This window comes from Vidua macroura, chromosome 5 (genome assembly GCF_024509145.1).
Source record: "Vidua macroura isolate BioBank_ID:100142 chromosome 5, ASM2450914v1, whole genome shotgun sequence".
In the NCBI taxonomy this organism is placed as follows: domain Eukaryota; kingdom Metazoa; phylum Chordata; class Aves; order Passeriformes; family Viduidae; genus Vidua; species Vidua macroura.
This window is the reverse complement of record NC_071575.1, coordinates 59,231,958-59,249,223: the sequence shown is the minus strand read 5'-3', so window position 1 is coordinate 59,249,223 and position 17,266 is coordinate 59,231,958. Positions and strand designations below refer to the sequence as shown.

General features: G+C 35.6%; 1 protein-coding gene across 1 annotated transcript in view; it reads right to left on the bottom strand.

Annotated features, from left to right (window-relative positions):
* LRRK2 (leucine rich repeat kinase 2) overlaps window positions 1–17,266 on the bottom strand; it is a 64,837-nt gene that overhangs the window by 9,649 nt on the left and 37,922 nt on the right. The window contains exons 28-46 of the mRNA XM_053977814.1: window positions 16,934–17,115; window positions 16,185–16,414; window positions 15,053–15,180; window positions 13,769–13,987; window positions 11,429–11,630; window positions 10,729–10,817; window positions 9,969–10,156; window positions 8,882–9,036; window positions 7,837–7,983; window positions 7,492–7,683; window positions 6,590–6,736; window positions 6,155–6,255; window positions 5,794–5,984; window positions 4,966–5,126; window positions 3,977–4,147; window positions 2,490–2,590; window positions 1,849–2,043; window positions 615–808; window positions 252–324 (exon numbers count right to left, since the gene is read on the bottom strand). Coding sequence (XP_053833789.1) covers window positions 252–324; window positions 615–808; window positions 1,849–2,043; window positions 2,490–2,590; window positions 3,977–4,147; window positions 4,966–5,126; window positions 5,794–5,984; window positions 6,155–6,255; window positions 6,590–6,736; window positions 7,492–7,683; window positions 7,837–7,983; window positions 8,882–9,036; window positions 9,969–10,156; window positions 10,729–10,817; window positions 11,429–11,630; window positions 13,769–13,987; window positions 15,053–15,180; window positions 16,185–16,414; window positions 16,934–17,115 — 3,066 coding nt within the window. The remainder of the gene's footprint in view (window positions 1–251; window positions 325–614; window positions 809–1,848; window positions 2,044–2,489; window positions 2,591–3,976; window positions 4,148–4,965; window positions 5,127–5,793; window positions 5,985–6,154; window positions 6,256–6,589; window positions 6,737–7,491; window positions 7,684–7,836; window positions 7,984–8,881; window positions 9,037–9,968; window positions 10,157–10,728; window positions 10,818–11,428; window positions 11,631–13,768; window positions 13,988–15,052; window positions 15,181–16,184; window positions 16,415–16,933; window positions 17,116–17,266) is intronic.

Below are 17,266 nucleotides of genomic sequence, written 5' to 3'. Positions count from 1 at the left end.
CTCTAGACAGTTTGCCAGGCCTTTCAGAGGAATTTTCCACCTCTTAACTCTTTTGTTTGTGGCAGTTATTGTAAAGTGTGCAGTTCCTCTCAGACTGTAATAGAAAATTAATTTTAGTTTTAGAGAAGCAATTAATTTTAGTTTTAGAGAAGCAATTAAAAATAAGAGGCATGAAATAAAGCTACTCTTGGTAGCTGCTTTAGATATTACTGATACCACTCTGTAGAAAAGACAGCAAAGAACACGTCTACCTTTACTGCTCTGTCTTCAAAAACTGCCAGTCTGCCATCAGCTGTGCCTACCAAGAAGAAATTCTTCTGTTTGCTGAAATAAAGTAAAAGATTTAATTCTATAAGTGTGTTAATCAGGCAAGAAAAATTAAAATGAGAAGTCTCTAGTATTTCAAATATTCTATTAAACACTAAAAGCAAACACAACCCCTGTGATAATGAATGTAGTCCCCAGTTGCATTGGGTGCAAAATTAAGTGGAAACACAGGCAAAACAAACAGTTGTCAGAACAAAAGTGCAGCGTGTACAGATGTCATTTTCTGGACACCTCAGTTTAGCAGTATTTTCAAAATGTAACCCAAAACATTTAAAATTCATTTATACCTTTGCTTTGAAAGAGAATTACAGTATAAACAAGTGATAGAATCTGACATTTTCTGCAGACGATGCCTTCTAGTTTCATCTTCTGTGTTAACTGCCCACAGAGAACCAGACTGGGTTCCTGCTACAATCCAGTTTTCCTTCTCAGTAGGAAGAGTCACTAAGGCCAAACTTATAATTTTACTGTCTGCAATATCCTGAGTCAAAAAAGAAGAAGAAGAACAACTTGGTCATTATTTCAGTAACAGTAAATGCTAGTAAATTACTGATGGTAAAAATATAGCACAAAAATTACTGATGATAAAAATATAGCACAAAAATAGACTTGTGCTATAGACAACAGGACTCTGGACAGACCCTTGGCCTAACTTCCCCTTTAAGAAATCTAATTCCCTATTAGCAGAATATATCATCAACTCGGCCACCTATCTTCAAAGTGCTGGGAAGGACCCCTCAAACAGTACACAGGAAAATCTCTCAGCTGAATGCTGACAAAAAAGATACTCTTTTTATTCTAATCAAGATCTTGAAACCATCAGAGAATTGAACAAATAGAACTCTTGCAATACTGATTGCTAACAATAAAAATACTGGCCTAATATTTCTTCTTCTCATTTTATTTTTAGAAAAACAACCCATATAATTTATACCAAAGCTACCAATTCAGATGTATCATGGTCGACAGATGGCAGATGGAAATAGAACTCAAACAACTTTCATGATGAATCCTGTTCAGTTCTGGCACACATGTTCATCACAGTACATCAGTCCTGGTAAAACCTTTCCTCTTTGCTGATGGGATAGGACTGAGATGTATCAAAATCAAATGAAAAGAGCTGGAGGGCATCACCAAAGTGGCACAAGGAGATGGCATTTGTGGGAAGTGAGAAGTTTTTAAGAGACAACCTGGGTTGTGAAAAGGAGGTAGAGAGATGAAGGTCGCCCTAACTATTAACTCCTTTCTGTAGTCTCCATGCTAGAAATCATTTCCATCTCAGTAGAAGAAAATAATCCAGTAGTGGAAAAAGTTCAGGCTGGACAGCGGGAAGAGAGTAAAAAGCAACTGCTTTTCTACTTCATTTCATGGATACAGTGATGACTCACTTATGAGCAATCTTTGTTCTCTCAAAGCTTAGCTTTCCAGAAGTAATATCCTGCTGTAAAAATGCAATTAATTTTTCTGAAATACATCTGTCTGACAGAAAAAAATAGAATAAATATCAACTTTCCCACATACCTCACAAGTATGTCCATCTGTGTTTAGGTTAACAAATGAAAGTTGTGCCTTTTCTGTGTTCCCATTGCCTATCCAGACTCCTGCCTTCTTGCAGCTTTGATTGGCAGCCACCATGCACTCTGCTGTAGATGTGCTAGGTATGGAGACATACCTCATCAAACAGATAAGCTCTGCAGAATTCAAGATCTCATAAACCTATAAAGAAAGCCACAGCATGCCCATGGTGACAACAATGGCTTGTACAGCAACAGATAACAGCATTTTTTAGATATGGACACAGTATCTCAGCAGCCTGGTCTTTGTACTGACACAGAACAGTGTGTAACTGCACTGATGCTATTTAACAAAGTCTTTTTGCATAGCTCTAGTGAAGACCAGGAAGTAATCTGAATTGTTTCACTACGGTTGCTACACAGCAATACAGGGGAAAACAGCAAGCTAGAACACGTGGTTCATAGATTTCAATGGAACAGTTTTTTCTGGAAGGCAAGAGCAGCTAATATTTCATGGCAGTTTCCATTCCAGAAAAGAACAACAGAAAGAAACCTGTGCTTCTCATTAACTTAATGCCTGATTCATTTTCAGAAACCACAACTTTGTACTGCCATCTATCATAAAAAAGCAAATAAACTAAGTAATACCTGGCAAGATGTTGGTCGTTCCTGAGGGTTTTCCTTCAAACACTTTTTAATTAAATTTTCAACTTCAGGCCAGGGGGAACACCCATATTCTTTGACAGGATCTAGAATGTAAAATTACATAACTTATTAACCAGCATTTACCATAGTTCTAACTAACCTTCTTATTTTTAGAATTCATCTAACTTCTTACTGAGCTGCTCTAAGAAAATTCACATTCTTAGGTAAAATGTCAGCATAAACAGCTTGGAATTGCTCATCTGCCATCATATGCTAGAGCATGAAATGCTAGAACTAGAGTCCTTTTAATTAATAGCAGTTAAAAGAAATGGATCTTGCTTTATCTTTTTCTTTGATGTCCCTGTGCCTGGGACTGAATTGCAGATATACATGGGTTGTGTTTCCATTAATGAGGACCATTCAAGGCTATGTCACTTCAGTCAACAGTCTTTCAAATTCCTGTAAACACTGTTTTCCACATTTATTCTTCTGAGTATATGGAATACAGATGAACTTCCAAAAAAAAGATACAGCAAATAGATAAACAACTCCATATAGCATTTACAAGATATGGAAATTTAAGTTCCCACTTAGTGCTTGGACTATGTATCTTATGACTATAGCTGCTGAACTCTCTGAGAACAAATCATTCATGATGGTGCCTGTATTGCTTTTCCTTTTAGTTCATCATAATCCACAGCAAATATTCCAGTCCTAGCTCAGACAGAGGTAACATTAGTGATGAATAACTGCAATTGAACATATTCAGTGCAGCAAAAAACAGGCACTGTTTGCAGCAAAAGACAGGCACTGTTTGCTTGTGAGATCAGCCAGCCCCTCCTTTGGTGGAAATACAGAAATGATGAGCATAGGTGGAAGGAACTGTACTATCTCCAGAAACTAAAACTTCAGTTGTTCTACAGGGCTTATAATACAGTCAATACAGCTGCATTTAAGAGATATTTAGTCATCAGTTCCTGGGATATCCTCTTCAGGAAAGGGGCAGAAACTGTCTGAGCTTAGAACTGGACTGTTCTCCTTAAGGAGCAGAAAATGTATGAACACTCTGTCTCTCATAATGGAGAAGCTATGCCAGACTGAGTGCCAGTTCTTTCCTAAATGGAGCAAAATATTCCTTAAAGAATGTTTCATGAGTATACCCACTATTGCTGGGCAATAAATAAGAACACCAGACATTCAGCTTGTAGTGCTATAAAAATTCAACACCTCTCAACACTGGCAGAAGTTGCCCAAGTTACGTTGTCCTGAGTTATACTGTCCAAATTATTACATCATGTCCAGCCTGATAGTCTGTTTAATCTTCCTTCCAGCAGCCAATAATTATGTATTGTAAGCAGAAGGAATGTGAAGAATGTTATATTTTCCTAAGCCTCCTTCTATGATCACTCTTAGTTACAACATAACTCATAAGATATGCTATTTCTGGAGGAGGCAGGACAAAAGTTAAAACTTTTAGAAACAAGGCATACCTGGCAATTTTCCTTGTATCGCTAATTCATCAAATTCATTTGGAAACTTCAAGCCTTCCATTATTCTACCTCCTCCTGTTAAAATGTCATAAAGCAGCAAGCCAAATGAATAAACATCAGCTTGCTGATTGTAAATAACATTTCCTTTGGCAACCTCTGGTGCTCGAAATCCTGCAAATAAATCATTCATTAATAAGTATGCTTCATATCAAGACGAAGCCATCTTTGTACTTCAAAAAGTAAACAATTATTGATAAAAATTACACAGGAAGTGCAAGGAAAAACATCAAACTATTTCTGGGCTGGCAACAACTTGTACTTGGTAGATGTCCAAAAATATCAGCAGTAAGTACAAAGGAAGGGGATAGTACATCAATTACAAAGCTCCTGCCTCTTTTAATATAAAACAATTACTTTTTCAAGGAATGCTGAATATCAAGGGGAAGTCTGCAGTCTTTATTGATGGTCTAACATTTAACACTTGAAGTGATGCTCTCAATCACAATTTAAAAGACCTAAAGGAACTTCTCAAAGTGGTTGAATTGTTGAGGGCTTTAGAATGGATGCTAATAGGTTCCCTCTAAAGTTGGGGAACAGAGGAGATATTTATTGCCTTTAAAAAAAAATTAAGACTTATGTCTTAATTAACTTACTGGAAATTAAAGCAAAATATTTTAGCAGTATAATTTCAATATCACTATAACCATATTAAAACCAGACAATCAAAAATTATTATGAATGCATGTAATTTAATTTCTTCTTTTTAAACCTTTAATATGCTCCTTGATTCTTCTAAAAGGTGTTAAAACATGAACAGGAGGAATGGCCAAGAGGTATAAATCTGGCTTCACAACTTTTAATATGATTAGGACTCCCTTTTGTGACTTTTGACTCAAATATAGATTTGAATTACTTCTTACAGACTACATAAAAAATATATTAGCTATTTTTGGACATAATGGACTTTAAACCAAATCATATTTCCATACCTGGTGTGCCTTCTGAGGTTTTTATTCCCATTCGGCAACAATACTGGGCAATGCCATAGTCAGCTATTTTTGCAATAACAGCTGAATTGGGATATAAGGTAAAGAGCAACACATTGTGAGGCTTTAAATCGCGGTAGATGATCATTGCTGAATGCAGGTACCTAGTAATCAAAAAATATTTACTGAAAGTATTCACAAGTTAGGGATGCATCTGTATATGCACACTGAGTGCATTATTCTTGTAACAGTAAATTGTGCTTTCAAACATGAAATATTGTGTTAAAAATGTCAAACATCACCAACATGACACAGCTTTTCTGGATAATGACTTTAGAATTGTTCTGAAATACTATTTACTGTTTACTACTTTACTATTTACATTGCAGTATTCTAGCACCAAGTTTTATCTGAAGAATCACTGATAGTTTGAAAAATGCATCTTAGAATCTTAAGCTTAACCCTCTTGGCAAGTTTTGTCATTTTAAAGTCACACTGCAATGAGGTGAGGTGATTAATGGACTTTCAGAACTTGAAATATGCACTAAATTAATTTCTATGACGGTTCAGTAAGAAATCGACAGCCACATGGAAATTGCACCCACAGTCTTGCAATTTCTCTACTTATATAAGCATCACTCTTCAGCAGGAAAAAAAACAGGTAACTAAAGGACGTCTTATGTATCAGCCAATCAACCATAAAAATACAAGCATTTGTCTGACCCAGGAAATATTCTGCTTGAGATGTGAGAGAACAGAAGCTTTTCATTTGCAGTATATCATCTTTGAACCTATATCCTGTTTTTACAACAATGCAGAAGTCACATTTACCTTAAGCCATCTGCTACATGGAGAGCTATCCTGTGCTGAAGTGTTCTAGTTAAACTTGCATTGTCCTGTTGAAGCAAACGATCAAGAGATCCTTTGAGGGCCAATTCCATCACCAGCATCCGGGGACGGACTGCAGCAGCCAGCAAAGACACTAAACTGGGGTGGTGGAGGTGACAAAGCACTGCAAGCTCCTGTAAATTGTAAAATCAGATGAAATAGTGCAAAAAGCATAATCTCTACATCTGAAGTAAACTGAGGAATGTTTTCGAGAGAGGACTTGCAATTTACTTAAGCTTTTAAAACTCTTCGCTAGGGTTGTATTCCAAGAGCAGCTCTACAAAAAAAAGGCAGTATTTCTTACTTGTCTTAGGAGCCTGAGGGAAGTATGTTTATTGAAAATCTTCACAGCAACCTCTTCACCACCATAGGATGCACGGTACACAGATCCAAACCCACCATCACCTTTTGAACAGTAACATTGAAGAGTATTACTAAAAAAGGGATAACAGCCATTTCTCAAAAATAAGAGCTGAAACGGTTCAGTTTTAAAATATGTGGATCATCTACTGTGTTAAGATTCCTGATCAGTAAACTAAACACATAAAAACCAGTGTCCTAATGCACAAATTAATGGAAAATTCAAAACTCAACAACTGGAAATTCAGAATACCTTAAAATAACACATTTATTCAGAAAATAAATCTCTAAAATGCTTTTTATATGTTATAGAACTAACTTCAATAGATTTGTTTACATAATCTCTGTAAAAAAACCCACCTTACAAAATAATGCTTACCCAAGAGAAATTCAGGAGCTTCATCAAATTCCAGATCATCATTGTTCAACATAATATTTCTAGGCAGATCAGCCAGTATCAGATCAGGAGCAATCTGAGCAATTGGAATGGTCTGTCTTGGTTGATCTGGATTTACCAAAAGGTCACCTAAGAAAAGCAAAAGAGAAAATGGAAAAGAAAAAAAAAAAAAAAAAAAAAAAAAAGAAGGGTATCATTGTAAAAGCACTGAAAGGCATGAGGATCTCTGAGAATGCGTAAAATCAATGTACCTAAAATTAGATTAATATATGTGTTTTATATACATACACACACATATATATATATGCATGCACACAGACAGACATACTAATTAGTTTGCCACTCAAATTCTTGGCTCTTACATGTTTAAGTATTTTCAAGGTTCTATATATGTACCTATCAAATGTGAAAAAAATTGCTGCACTGCAACACTAACCAAGAGATCATTTTTCTGTCTGTAAAAAGAAAGAATGCTGTTAGTATGCAGAATGCCATACTGAATATTGTCTTTTAAATTACTGTGCTTTGTGATCCAACCAAGAGATCTCCAATTTACAATCTCCAACCAATATTAGTTCTCTTATCTGCTGGATTCAGTTCCAAGATTGAAGCTGCATTATCAGTATTAAGACAAAATGATTCTTTCCATTATTGCTATTTTTGTATAACCACACAGAGTAGATGCAATCTGTCTCATATTCTATTCTTATATATGCTAGACAGCTCTGACATAAAAAAACTCCAAGTTTCTTTTGACTTACACTGTAATTTTTTCTTATGGAAATGAAACATTTTTAAATAACACGAAATACCCAAATGTTATAAAGGGGATGTTGTACAGTATTTGTGTACCTCTATATACCTTAAATGGCATAAATATATACCTTCTTCAGCCTTCCTAAGCAAGTCATCAAGTAGTATTTTTTGGTGTTCTTCACCATCTTGAAAGCTGTACAGAGCCCATTTCTTCAACAGTGTTTCCCCTTCACCACAAACATCTATTTCCAACAAACCTGGAAACCATTCTTCCATTAGAGAATCTATGTGATCCACAACTTGCCCCAAAAGGATGCACCCTTTAAGAAACAAAAAGAGGGAAATTACAGACCCAATCTCCCATACTTTTAATCGCAAAGATAAACTCTATATTCCAAAGGCAAAAGCACAACAAACCAAAATGGCAAGCTGCAATCAAACTGAAGCAAAATTCAGGCTCAGGAATAATTAACCTTTTCTGCAAGAAGGTGCTGTAATTTTCAAAAAACTGTCTGGGTTGTTGTCAAATACTGCTGATTCCACTAGACAATAAGCTTCAGGAGACCAGTTCAAATAGATGCCTTGTCTCCAGTACATTCTGTTAGGACGAAGAGCTCGCTCTAGAAAACACAAAATTAGATTAAAAGTCTGATCTCCAATATGACTGTCAATTTAAAAATATTCAGAATAATTAATGGTACTTTGAATATGTAATTATGATTGTAGGGTTATACTTACCCAAATAACAAAAACAAAATAAAGGCTACAACCTCGCAGGCAGCACAGCCCCACAAAAACTAAATATATGTCAACTTGTGTTCAGTTCTAGAAGGCGTACCCACAAACTGTATTTACCCAGATGGTAAGTCATGCAGCAGGTAGGCATTACAGAAATGCTTAGTTACATTCACATTCAAGCACAGAATATCTCAGGCAAAATATGAAAAAAAGCTGTGATTTAAATTTTTTCTGTCATACACTCATGAAATAGCAGGATGGAACTGGAATTTGATGCTCAGAAGAAACTCAAATGCCAGGACATCAGGCATTTACAAGGGATATTTGTACAGTATTACCATGTGAAAGCATGGAATTCTTGGGAAAAAAGTAAAAACATATCCCCTCTTTCTGATAAAAGCAAAGCTTTGAGACTTAAATAAAGGGAGAATTAATGAACCTGAAGAAAAGCAGTTTGTTTTTCTGTGTGGAAGACATATCCCTTCCTGTATTCTTTGTAGAAGCAAAGAGCAGTAAGCATAAAGATTTCCCCTATCTCTAGCATGTAATGGACAGAAATGGACCACTTTACTTTCTTTTGCACACAACTGCAAGATCAGGCACTATCTGTTCCTGGATACTTCTAAATTACAAAAATGACCACTGTCTTTTTCTTACATTAGTGAAGTGTTTAGAATTTAGCTAAAGCAAAACAGTGCTGGGGATTAAAGCTTTAACATGCAGGTGTTGGCATTTGAAGCAAATTTGCACACTATTCTTTTTGAAGATAAAGATTTGTACCTCTTCCTGACAGCATGTAAGGTGATATCTCAAGCAACCTGTTGATGAGCCTGGACCAAAATCCCATAGGGAAGTATGGCATCTCATAAAGCCTGATGATAATTTCCGAATTTTCACAGTGGGGAAGTTCTATAACAGGTCTGTGATCAGACAAGCTGAAGGAAGAAAAATATTAAGACAGTATTTGATGATGTAATATATCTGAGTTTACGACATATCTTATTTATCATGTAAAATGCATTATTTATTAATGAATGCATGATTCAGATAGTCAGGGAGCTAACAGATAGTGTGTGTGTTTATTATGCCTGCTTGTGTCAAAGTGAAGTTCTGACTGTAATTTGAACCCAACAATTATCATCTAATATCATTAGATATTTAATGCAAATATGAGAAAAATCTGAGACATACATAAGGCAGGTAAGACATTCAGATAAAATTTTCCTATCCCAGGGCTTTGAAGGACATAAAAATCCTAATCAGTGCAGCCATGCAACACTCTTTACATTTGGCAACATAAACATTACTAAGCACATTAAGGAAATACGTAACTGAGGCAGAGAAACTGTTATCTGCTTCAGATAAAACAAAAATACCAAATTCAAAGTCATAACACTTTTTTTGTCACCACATTTAGTATCTACACTTTTTGAAGGAGATAGTGCCTCTGAGTAACTTGTTGGTAGTTCTCACTTCACGCAAATAGGTTATGGAAATGTTTTGTTATCTTTTGTATTGCAATAAATATCTGTAATGCTGGCACACTACTGTGAAGCTAAATTATAACCTCCTTGCTGTAGTCTTGAAGCACGGTAACTGTAAAAGAAGTACTATCCTCATAAAGTGTTCTATCATTTATAGTTTCCATTTACCCACCATGTTGATACAACATAAGCTTTATCTGCTAGAAGATCAGCTTAACATATCTCTACTGAAAGCATTTACTAAAATGTAATATACAAAGAGTACATCATGCTTTCATGTACCAAATTGCTCTGATGATCAGTGCAACTAGTTAGCCTGATGGGAGGTTTCAATTTTGATCTATCTCTATGGCTATCATTTGTGGGTTTAGCTCCTTGCTTACCTGCTTGGGATTAGTAGTTGGTCCTCTCCTAATGGCAAAGCAATCTGAAACTTTTCCAGAAGCTTAAAGTATTGTGACATATAGATTTTAGGGAACTTGCTCTTCTTCAAAAGGAATTTTTCCACATCTGAACGCTTTACAATTCCCTTAGGGTATTTAGAAGAGCCTTCTACTTTCACCATCAGAATCTTTTAAAAAAAGTGAAACAATTTCAGGTGTACATTCATCATTAGATGAAAGTTTCAGAGGTTAGCAAATCTGAATATATACAATAATTTTTGAGAGTGTTTCTAGATCAACCTTTCAATGATGGTCTCACTTGAGCAGTGAGTCTGCTGCTCTCCCATTCCAACTTCATATCCACTCACTTAGCTCTGCCATCTGTACCTAGCATACAATTAAAATTCTTCCCCCTTTCTTACAGCCTTTAGCAAAAAATTCCAGCTTTCATCCCAACCTGTGGCAACGTATTGCAGGATTACCTTGCATCCATACGGTTTTTCTATTCTACGTGTATTCTTGTGTCTGTTGCAGTTTAAATTATATTGGACATTACAATGTAAGAACAGACAAGCAACGACACAGTTGTCCAGAAAGCAACAAAACCAGAAAGAACCAGGTAAAAAAATGTGGACCTTGAGAAAATTCTAGATCATGAAACAATAAAGAAAGAGTGAAAAAGGAACACTGATGAGTTACAGTGGCTTTAGACAGGGGAAAATGTACCATAAATGTATACACAAAAAGTGTTTAGTCTGACCTGTGCCATGATTTTACACAGCCACTTTGGATCTACGAAATACAGATCTCTTAGCTGTAGTGCTGGATCTTGGAAATGAAGGAGAACACCTGCACAAAGAATACTGTAATAAGCAATGCATTGTTCAAGATCAATATTAAGCAAAGTAAGCACTCCACTTTGGGCTGTTTTTATTATATGACTTGACATAAACAATTTGAATAATAAATACGGCTATATTGATGTCAATATCTCAGAACAGTAGACTGCAAGCACAGCATGCTCAGCTTTACCTTTATTTTCAGACTTTTTAATCTGACTTGCTTTTTTGCTAAGATCTGTGTGTTTTATTATTTAATCTTAGGAAGTCAGTACTGCCCTGAGATAAGCTGTTGCATGTGTTCCTCTAACTACTATTCTATTTGAGTGACTGGAGCAATTGCATCTTTCTTCAGCAACTGTGCTGCCTAACCAGCAGTAGAATGTTTTCAAGGAGGGGTAAGAGAGAGCAACAGATATAAACTGTTACAGTACTGATCCTTCACGTTGTGGAATTCCCTTCCTAGTAACGTGGTTTAACAAACTAATGTTACCCAAGCTTAGACACCTCAGCTTACCATTTTGTGGCTACCTTGTGAAAGACTTAAAAACGTGTACAGATCTGTCAGCTGCAGATTTACAACAAAGTGCTAACAAACACACATTGAAGAAAAAATTTTACCTGATTCATTCAGAAAGTGAATTGCATGAGGGAGTTCATTTTCATCCAGCTGTAACTGGCCTTCTTGTACCAGTTCCAGCAAGCGTTTCTGATCAATTACAGGAAATTCCACTGGGACGTTTTTACGTTCCAGCAAAATTCTCTTTTCCAGCTCCAGGTAGCTGTCAGGAATTAGCTGACCAACCACTGGCTGATCTCTGATCTGTAAAATTATGAATAATAATCTTAAAGGTATTAAATTTATTCATGTGAAATGCAGAAAATAAAACTAAGATATAAAGTGTATGTCCACTCAATAATAGCAGAAAGGAACAAGACCACTCATTTATTGACTAATATGGCTTCTGAAAGGTAGATGTGAGTAATTATTCTTTCAGAAATACAATGTCTTTCTATAAATAACTACTCAGAGAAAAAATACTTCCATATTACTTGTACAAAAAAAATAATAAATGAGGTCTCTCAGAAGACGTTATTTCAAAGAGAAGCTTTGGTTCAAAGTAAAAGGAAAATATTCACTGTATGAGCAGATTATATCATACATCTTCAGTTAATACAAAGCAATATACAAATCAATAATAAAAAACTATACTTCTTGTAATATGTAATATCTCTATCCATGCCTTTAGGGAAACTGGGGGGAAGAGAGTAGTAGCTCAATTAAAAGTCTCCGCTGTTGGCAGTCAATGGACAAGAGATTTGAATGAAATAAATTTAGCCACATGAGTGACACAAACAGGTGCTCTGTTCCTGTTTCCTGAGCCTCTGTTCCTCCTGCAGGCACCCTTGGATATTTGGTAATCACTAGTACCCAGTCAGGTTTTCCTCTCTCCATGCATGCTGACCTACTAATTTTTTTGAGGAAATGGGAAACAAGTTTCCCAATATTTACAAACTGGCTTCTTAACTGTAATCTTTCTCTCACCAATGTACTGTGATGTTTTTAATGTGTCAAAAATATAATTGGTACCTTGTGCAGATGAAATTAGTACCTTGTGTAATTTCAAAGACTTCAGAGTACTTGATGACAACGCTGAATACTTAACTAAAGTTGTCTAATCTCTAAGCAGATACCTTGTAACATTCCTTTCACAAACTACCTACATCATTTAGGGTAGCTATCTCATTTCCTTCAGGCCAGCTTACATCTGTGAAGAAGTTTAAACATCAGTTTAAGTCATAGTCTCACGAGATGTAGACATTAAAGGAACAACATTTTTCAAAAAGCAGAACTTCTCTGAGGTGTTGAGTAAGTATGGTGAGACATAGAGCCACATAAAAACACCAGCTCAATTCATGCCTACTGGATGTATGAGAGGAGTAATTAACCCATTTCACTTGAAGAGGGCACCTCCTTGTCATTTAGGACTGGTTAGCTGTTCCTTGCACTGTGGAATGAAGTTAAGGAGATTTTGGATATGGCTAAGCTGCTAATTCCTGAGAGAAACAAGAGAGGTGTGTACACCTTAACTCATTTGTAGCACCACTGGTGTGAGGCTAGTCATAAACACATCATTTGCTCTATAAAAATCTTCCAAGCAGTCATTCAAAAGAAATTTGGGTTCTGGTACGATTTATGAAGCTCTTATTGATTTAAGTAGCACAGGATATCACCTTTTCTCTTTAATGTGTTATGACATATATGAAAAATGTGTTGTTGCATAAATAAAAAAAAAAAAAAAGAAATATATTCTTTTTGTTACAGATAAGATCCTGCCTTTCTGTGAGCTCTAAGCCTGGGCTGGTCTCTTCATTCACACTTAGGGTTTCATGTTGTGGCTAAGGAAAGAGTTGGGATGACTTTGGAGACAACAGAATTGTAAGTGCAGATATTCCAATCTAGGAGGATCACAGCCCACAGGATATTCCTTTCCTGCTTTAATTCACTTTCCTATTTATAGAAATCATTTCATGCTATGTAAACTGAAATCAGTAAATGGGAAAACAGTTGGATTTCACAAACCACAACATGATATTTCCTGTCCCCTGAAATCTTGCAATACTTACTGTAATTACATGATGCTGACCAAGAAACCAAGGTTTTAATTAAATTTCTTTGTAAGACAAAGATAGCTCATTTTTCATGAAATACTTGATATATGGCCCTAGTGCTTGAAAACAGAACTTAGCTGGTATTTTTACTAAGTTGAATTTTTGGGAAGAAAAACGAAACAAACCTGGCAATTTTCCTTCATCATTTTGCTGTGTGTAACATTTTATAGAAGGCAAGGTTACTTTGTTATCACACAGGAAATTATTTAATTATGTATTAATGTTCAAAACTGTATTCACTTAAGTAAAACAAGGATATTTTCAACATTAAAACAGTATGTAGCTTACCTTGAAGTGAAGACTCTCCTTTATGATGATTTTCCGAAGCCTGATAATGGAATCAGATTCTTCTGTAGCATTGACAAAGTGGTAATCCTGGATTGCTGGGAAGCCTCGCTTGTTCAACAGCTCTCTAGTAATTTTACTCATGCAGGCCTTACGTTGCATTTCATCAGAAATATCCAAATGAGTGCCAACAAGAATGACAGGGGATGTTGATGCTCGAGCCTGTTAGTGAGATCCATACTGTTGATTAACTCTATAGCAAATGTTGATTTTAGTGTTTTATATTCGCATAAAATGTGAGCAATTTAGTCAAACATTCAGAGAGCTGTCTATTTCAAAAGAGAAATATTAAAAAAACCCAGCTTTTTCTAAAAGGAAGGAGTGTACACCTGTATTTCATTCTTTGCAGATTAACACTATTGGCAGTAAAACAGAGGGACATTATTTGTTAAAAACATCCAGCAAAATGGAAAAGCCAAAAGAAACGGTATTTTGCTCGCTGTCATTGGAACAGGGCAGCAGTGAAACATCAGCAGGTACTGCATAGCAAAGGAGAACACATCAGAAGTGATTTTCATCAACACTAAACTGATTGCAATGCTGTGTCCTGTATCACTGCCCAAGGTGAAAAGAGTGGAAAAGACAAGTCCATTAACAGGAACAGTAAACAAACTCTTTATGTGTGTGTATTGCCCAGTCATGGCTAAGAATCCTACAAAAAGAGTAGACAAGTAATGCTCACTCTCCATGTAATGGCTCCATAAATGGAGATAAATACTTAGAAAAAATGACAAACACACAGGCAGATTCTCAGGTCAATTCCCTACCATAGTTCTGGAATAATTCCTATTTATAATAGGATACTAAGCATACACTTAATAACATGATTTCAAGCCTATATCTAGTCAGTTTTAAATTAGTCTAATTCTAATTTCCCCAGAATTTATACTGGTGTAAAAGAAAAATGCAAGTTTAACTCATTATTTCTTTAATACTATTCCTTTCTTATTTTTATCAGTAAATTCCAAATATTGCCAGAATATACAAACTATTCTTTTGCACATCACTTTGTACAATTTTAAGTCCAAAGTGCTGCTGATCATGTCTTTTTATGTCTAAAATTACCGTCATATCCAATACATGATGTATTTCAGCTCTTGTTTAATATTACTGTTCTTACTTTTTGAAGAATTTTTTTTTTCTTCTTCCCCTATAGAAATATTTATGGTTAATTTGCTGTTCACCTGCAGCTCCCTGGAAAGGAGAATTCCATTCTGTATGTTTTACCTTGATGTTAAAAAGCCATGGCTTCATAGCATCCACCTCTGCCTGTCCTTTGCTGAGATCATAAACAGCAAGATATAAAGCCCTCTGGGTCATGAAATGAGGATGGGTACTGTAGAACTCTTCTTGTCCTAATGATCAAAAATTTCCATTGTTTAGTACTTCTTTGACTGAACATCTTCAGATCACAAAAAGGCAGAGGAACACATGTCCCTAGATCACAAGTTCACAAGTAAAATTAATGTTTGCAGAAATTTATATAAATTGACAGGAAACCATAACAGCTACAAATTTTAAGAAGGCACTCTGTGGTAGCTCACTGATTGAAGTTAGTGTTAAAACCCATACACTGGGTTTTATATCAAGTGTAAGATTTAACTGGATAAACACAGTTACTGTGTGGACAACTTAAAAGGTTGTGATTCTTTTAAAATTCAATACAGAATTTCTCCCTCACTCTGTCCTTTTACCTTCTTCCTTTCCTTTCTCCTATACTTTCAGCAACTTAAAAATAAATTCACATAATTAAGCACTTAAAATTACAAGTAAAGCTGGACATCCAGCTTGAATGGCACTGGTCTGTGCTTATGCATTGTGATAGACTGTATATAAATGATGACAGAACTCTGTTTAAAAATACCTTTTGTACAGCCTCAAATAGCCCTGGATTTTAGAAATGCTTCTGTACTCCCCAAACCTAGAAAGTTTTCCAGAAACACAAAGTTCAAAGACTTGTCCTAAGTGCTTTGTTGTCTGTGACCTTATAAACCTATGATACTGCAGAGCCTAGAGAGACCCAGACTACAAATGGAGAAACAGAGTTGAATGCAAGATTCTTCTGGTGATTACATGCAGTTTCTTTCTATTCTGAAATTATTATTCTAAGTATTATAGTTGAAATGAGTGGTCAAACCACATTTGGTGATAAGAAATTCCTGAGGCTTTGTATTAAATGTGAGGGATTAGCAGCTAATTTACAGAATTCACTGATTTGTAAGTGGTCATTGGACTTTTGGTGTATGTTTGTGGATTCTACTGTCCCCAGTTTGAATTACCAGAGGTTGACTCTAAGAATAAGAAATGCATTAAAATGTTAGAAAAGCTAATAGTAAAGGAAAATAAACTCAGGAAATACCTCCAAAGTCCCACACATTTAATATAAGCTCCTTCTTAATTTTGCCTTTCCCTTGAATGATCCAGTCTTTTACATCAATGCCTACTGTAGCTTTTGGAGAGCCCAATTCTGTTCGTTTGCTTTTCATTAGCTGTTGCAGCAGGGTAGTTTTCCCACTGCCAGTGTTTCCAACAATCATGAGCTTCATTCTGTTATAAGGCACAGCCTTCTTCAGTCGTTGTTGAAGAAATCTAGTAGAAAAAAGTTTGCAAAACTCACAGAAGTGTGTAACAGAAAAAGACAAACAGAACTCAAGAACAAAGAAAAACCTAGAACCATACCATTTTCTTCAAATTTTCAGTATCTGTTTGATATTACTGTTCTTTTAACTGTCTACTCTTAATTTCTGGTTTGAAAGCTAAATTTTAATTCAAAATATATCTTTTTTTGCTTTGTAATTATCCCAAAATTGTGCTCTGTGCAGTGCACTGGGGAACAAAACAAACATATTACAAATAATTGGTAAGCACCATTTATTGCACAGTTTATGGAAGCATCAAATTCAAGAGTAATACTAGTGTGGTCTAAACCACTCTATTTTATCTCTGTGTGTTGATATCATAACCTCCCACAGAGCAGCATGCTGGATTTCATATGACAAACCAGCATGTCTTTTCAAAACAGCATGTTATTTTCTCAATAATTCTCTTTTGTACTGCAAATCCCAAGAAAGCAAACCAGGAATATTCAAGAACAATAGGGCAACAAACCTGATAATGTCTCTGGCTTTGCATCCCACATGCTTGAAGTCTAAATTAAGATGGAGTCCTTCCAAAGGAAGATCCCAGACTTTGGACAGTCTTCCCATTTCATCAGGAAAGAATCTCAAATCAGGATTATGACTTACATCCAGAGAAGTCAAGTTCTCTAGGAAGCCAATCTGAGGAGGAATCTAAAGAAAAGAACATTAATTGGGCAACTAAATGTTAAAAAAAAAAAAAAGAGAAACATGAATACATTAATTATTTAACAGAACTGGGTGTTATTTTTATTGCTGTAGTTAATTTTTTTTAATAAACAGGCCATATATCCCACAGTAAGAG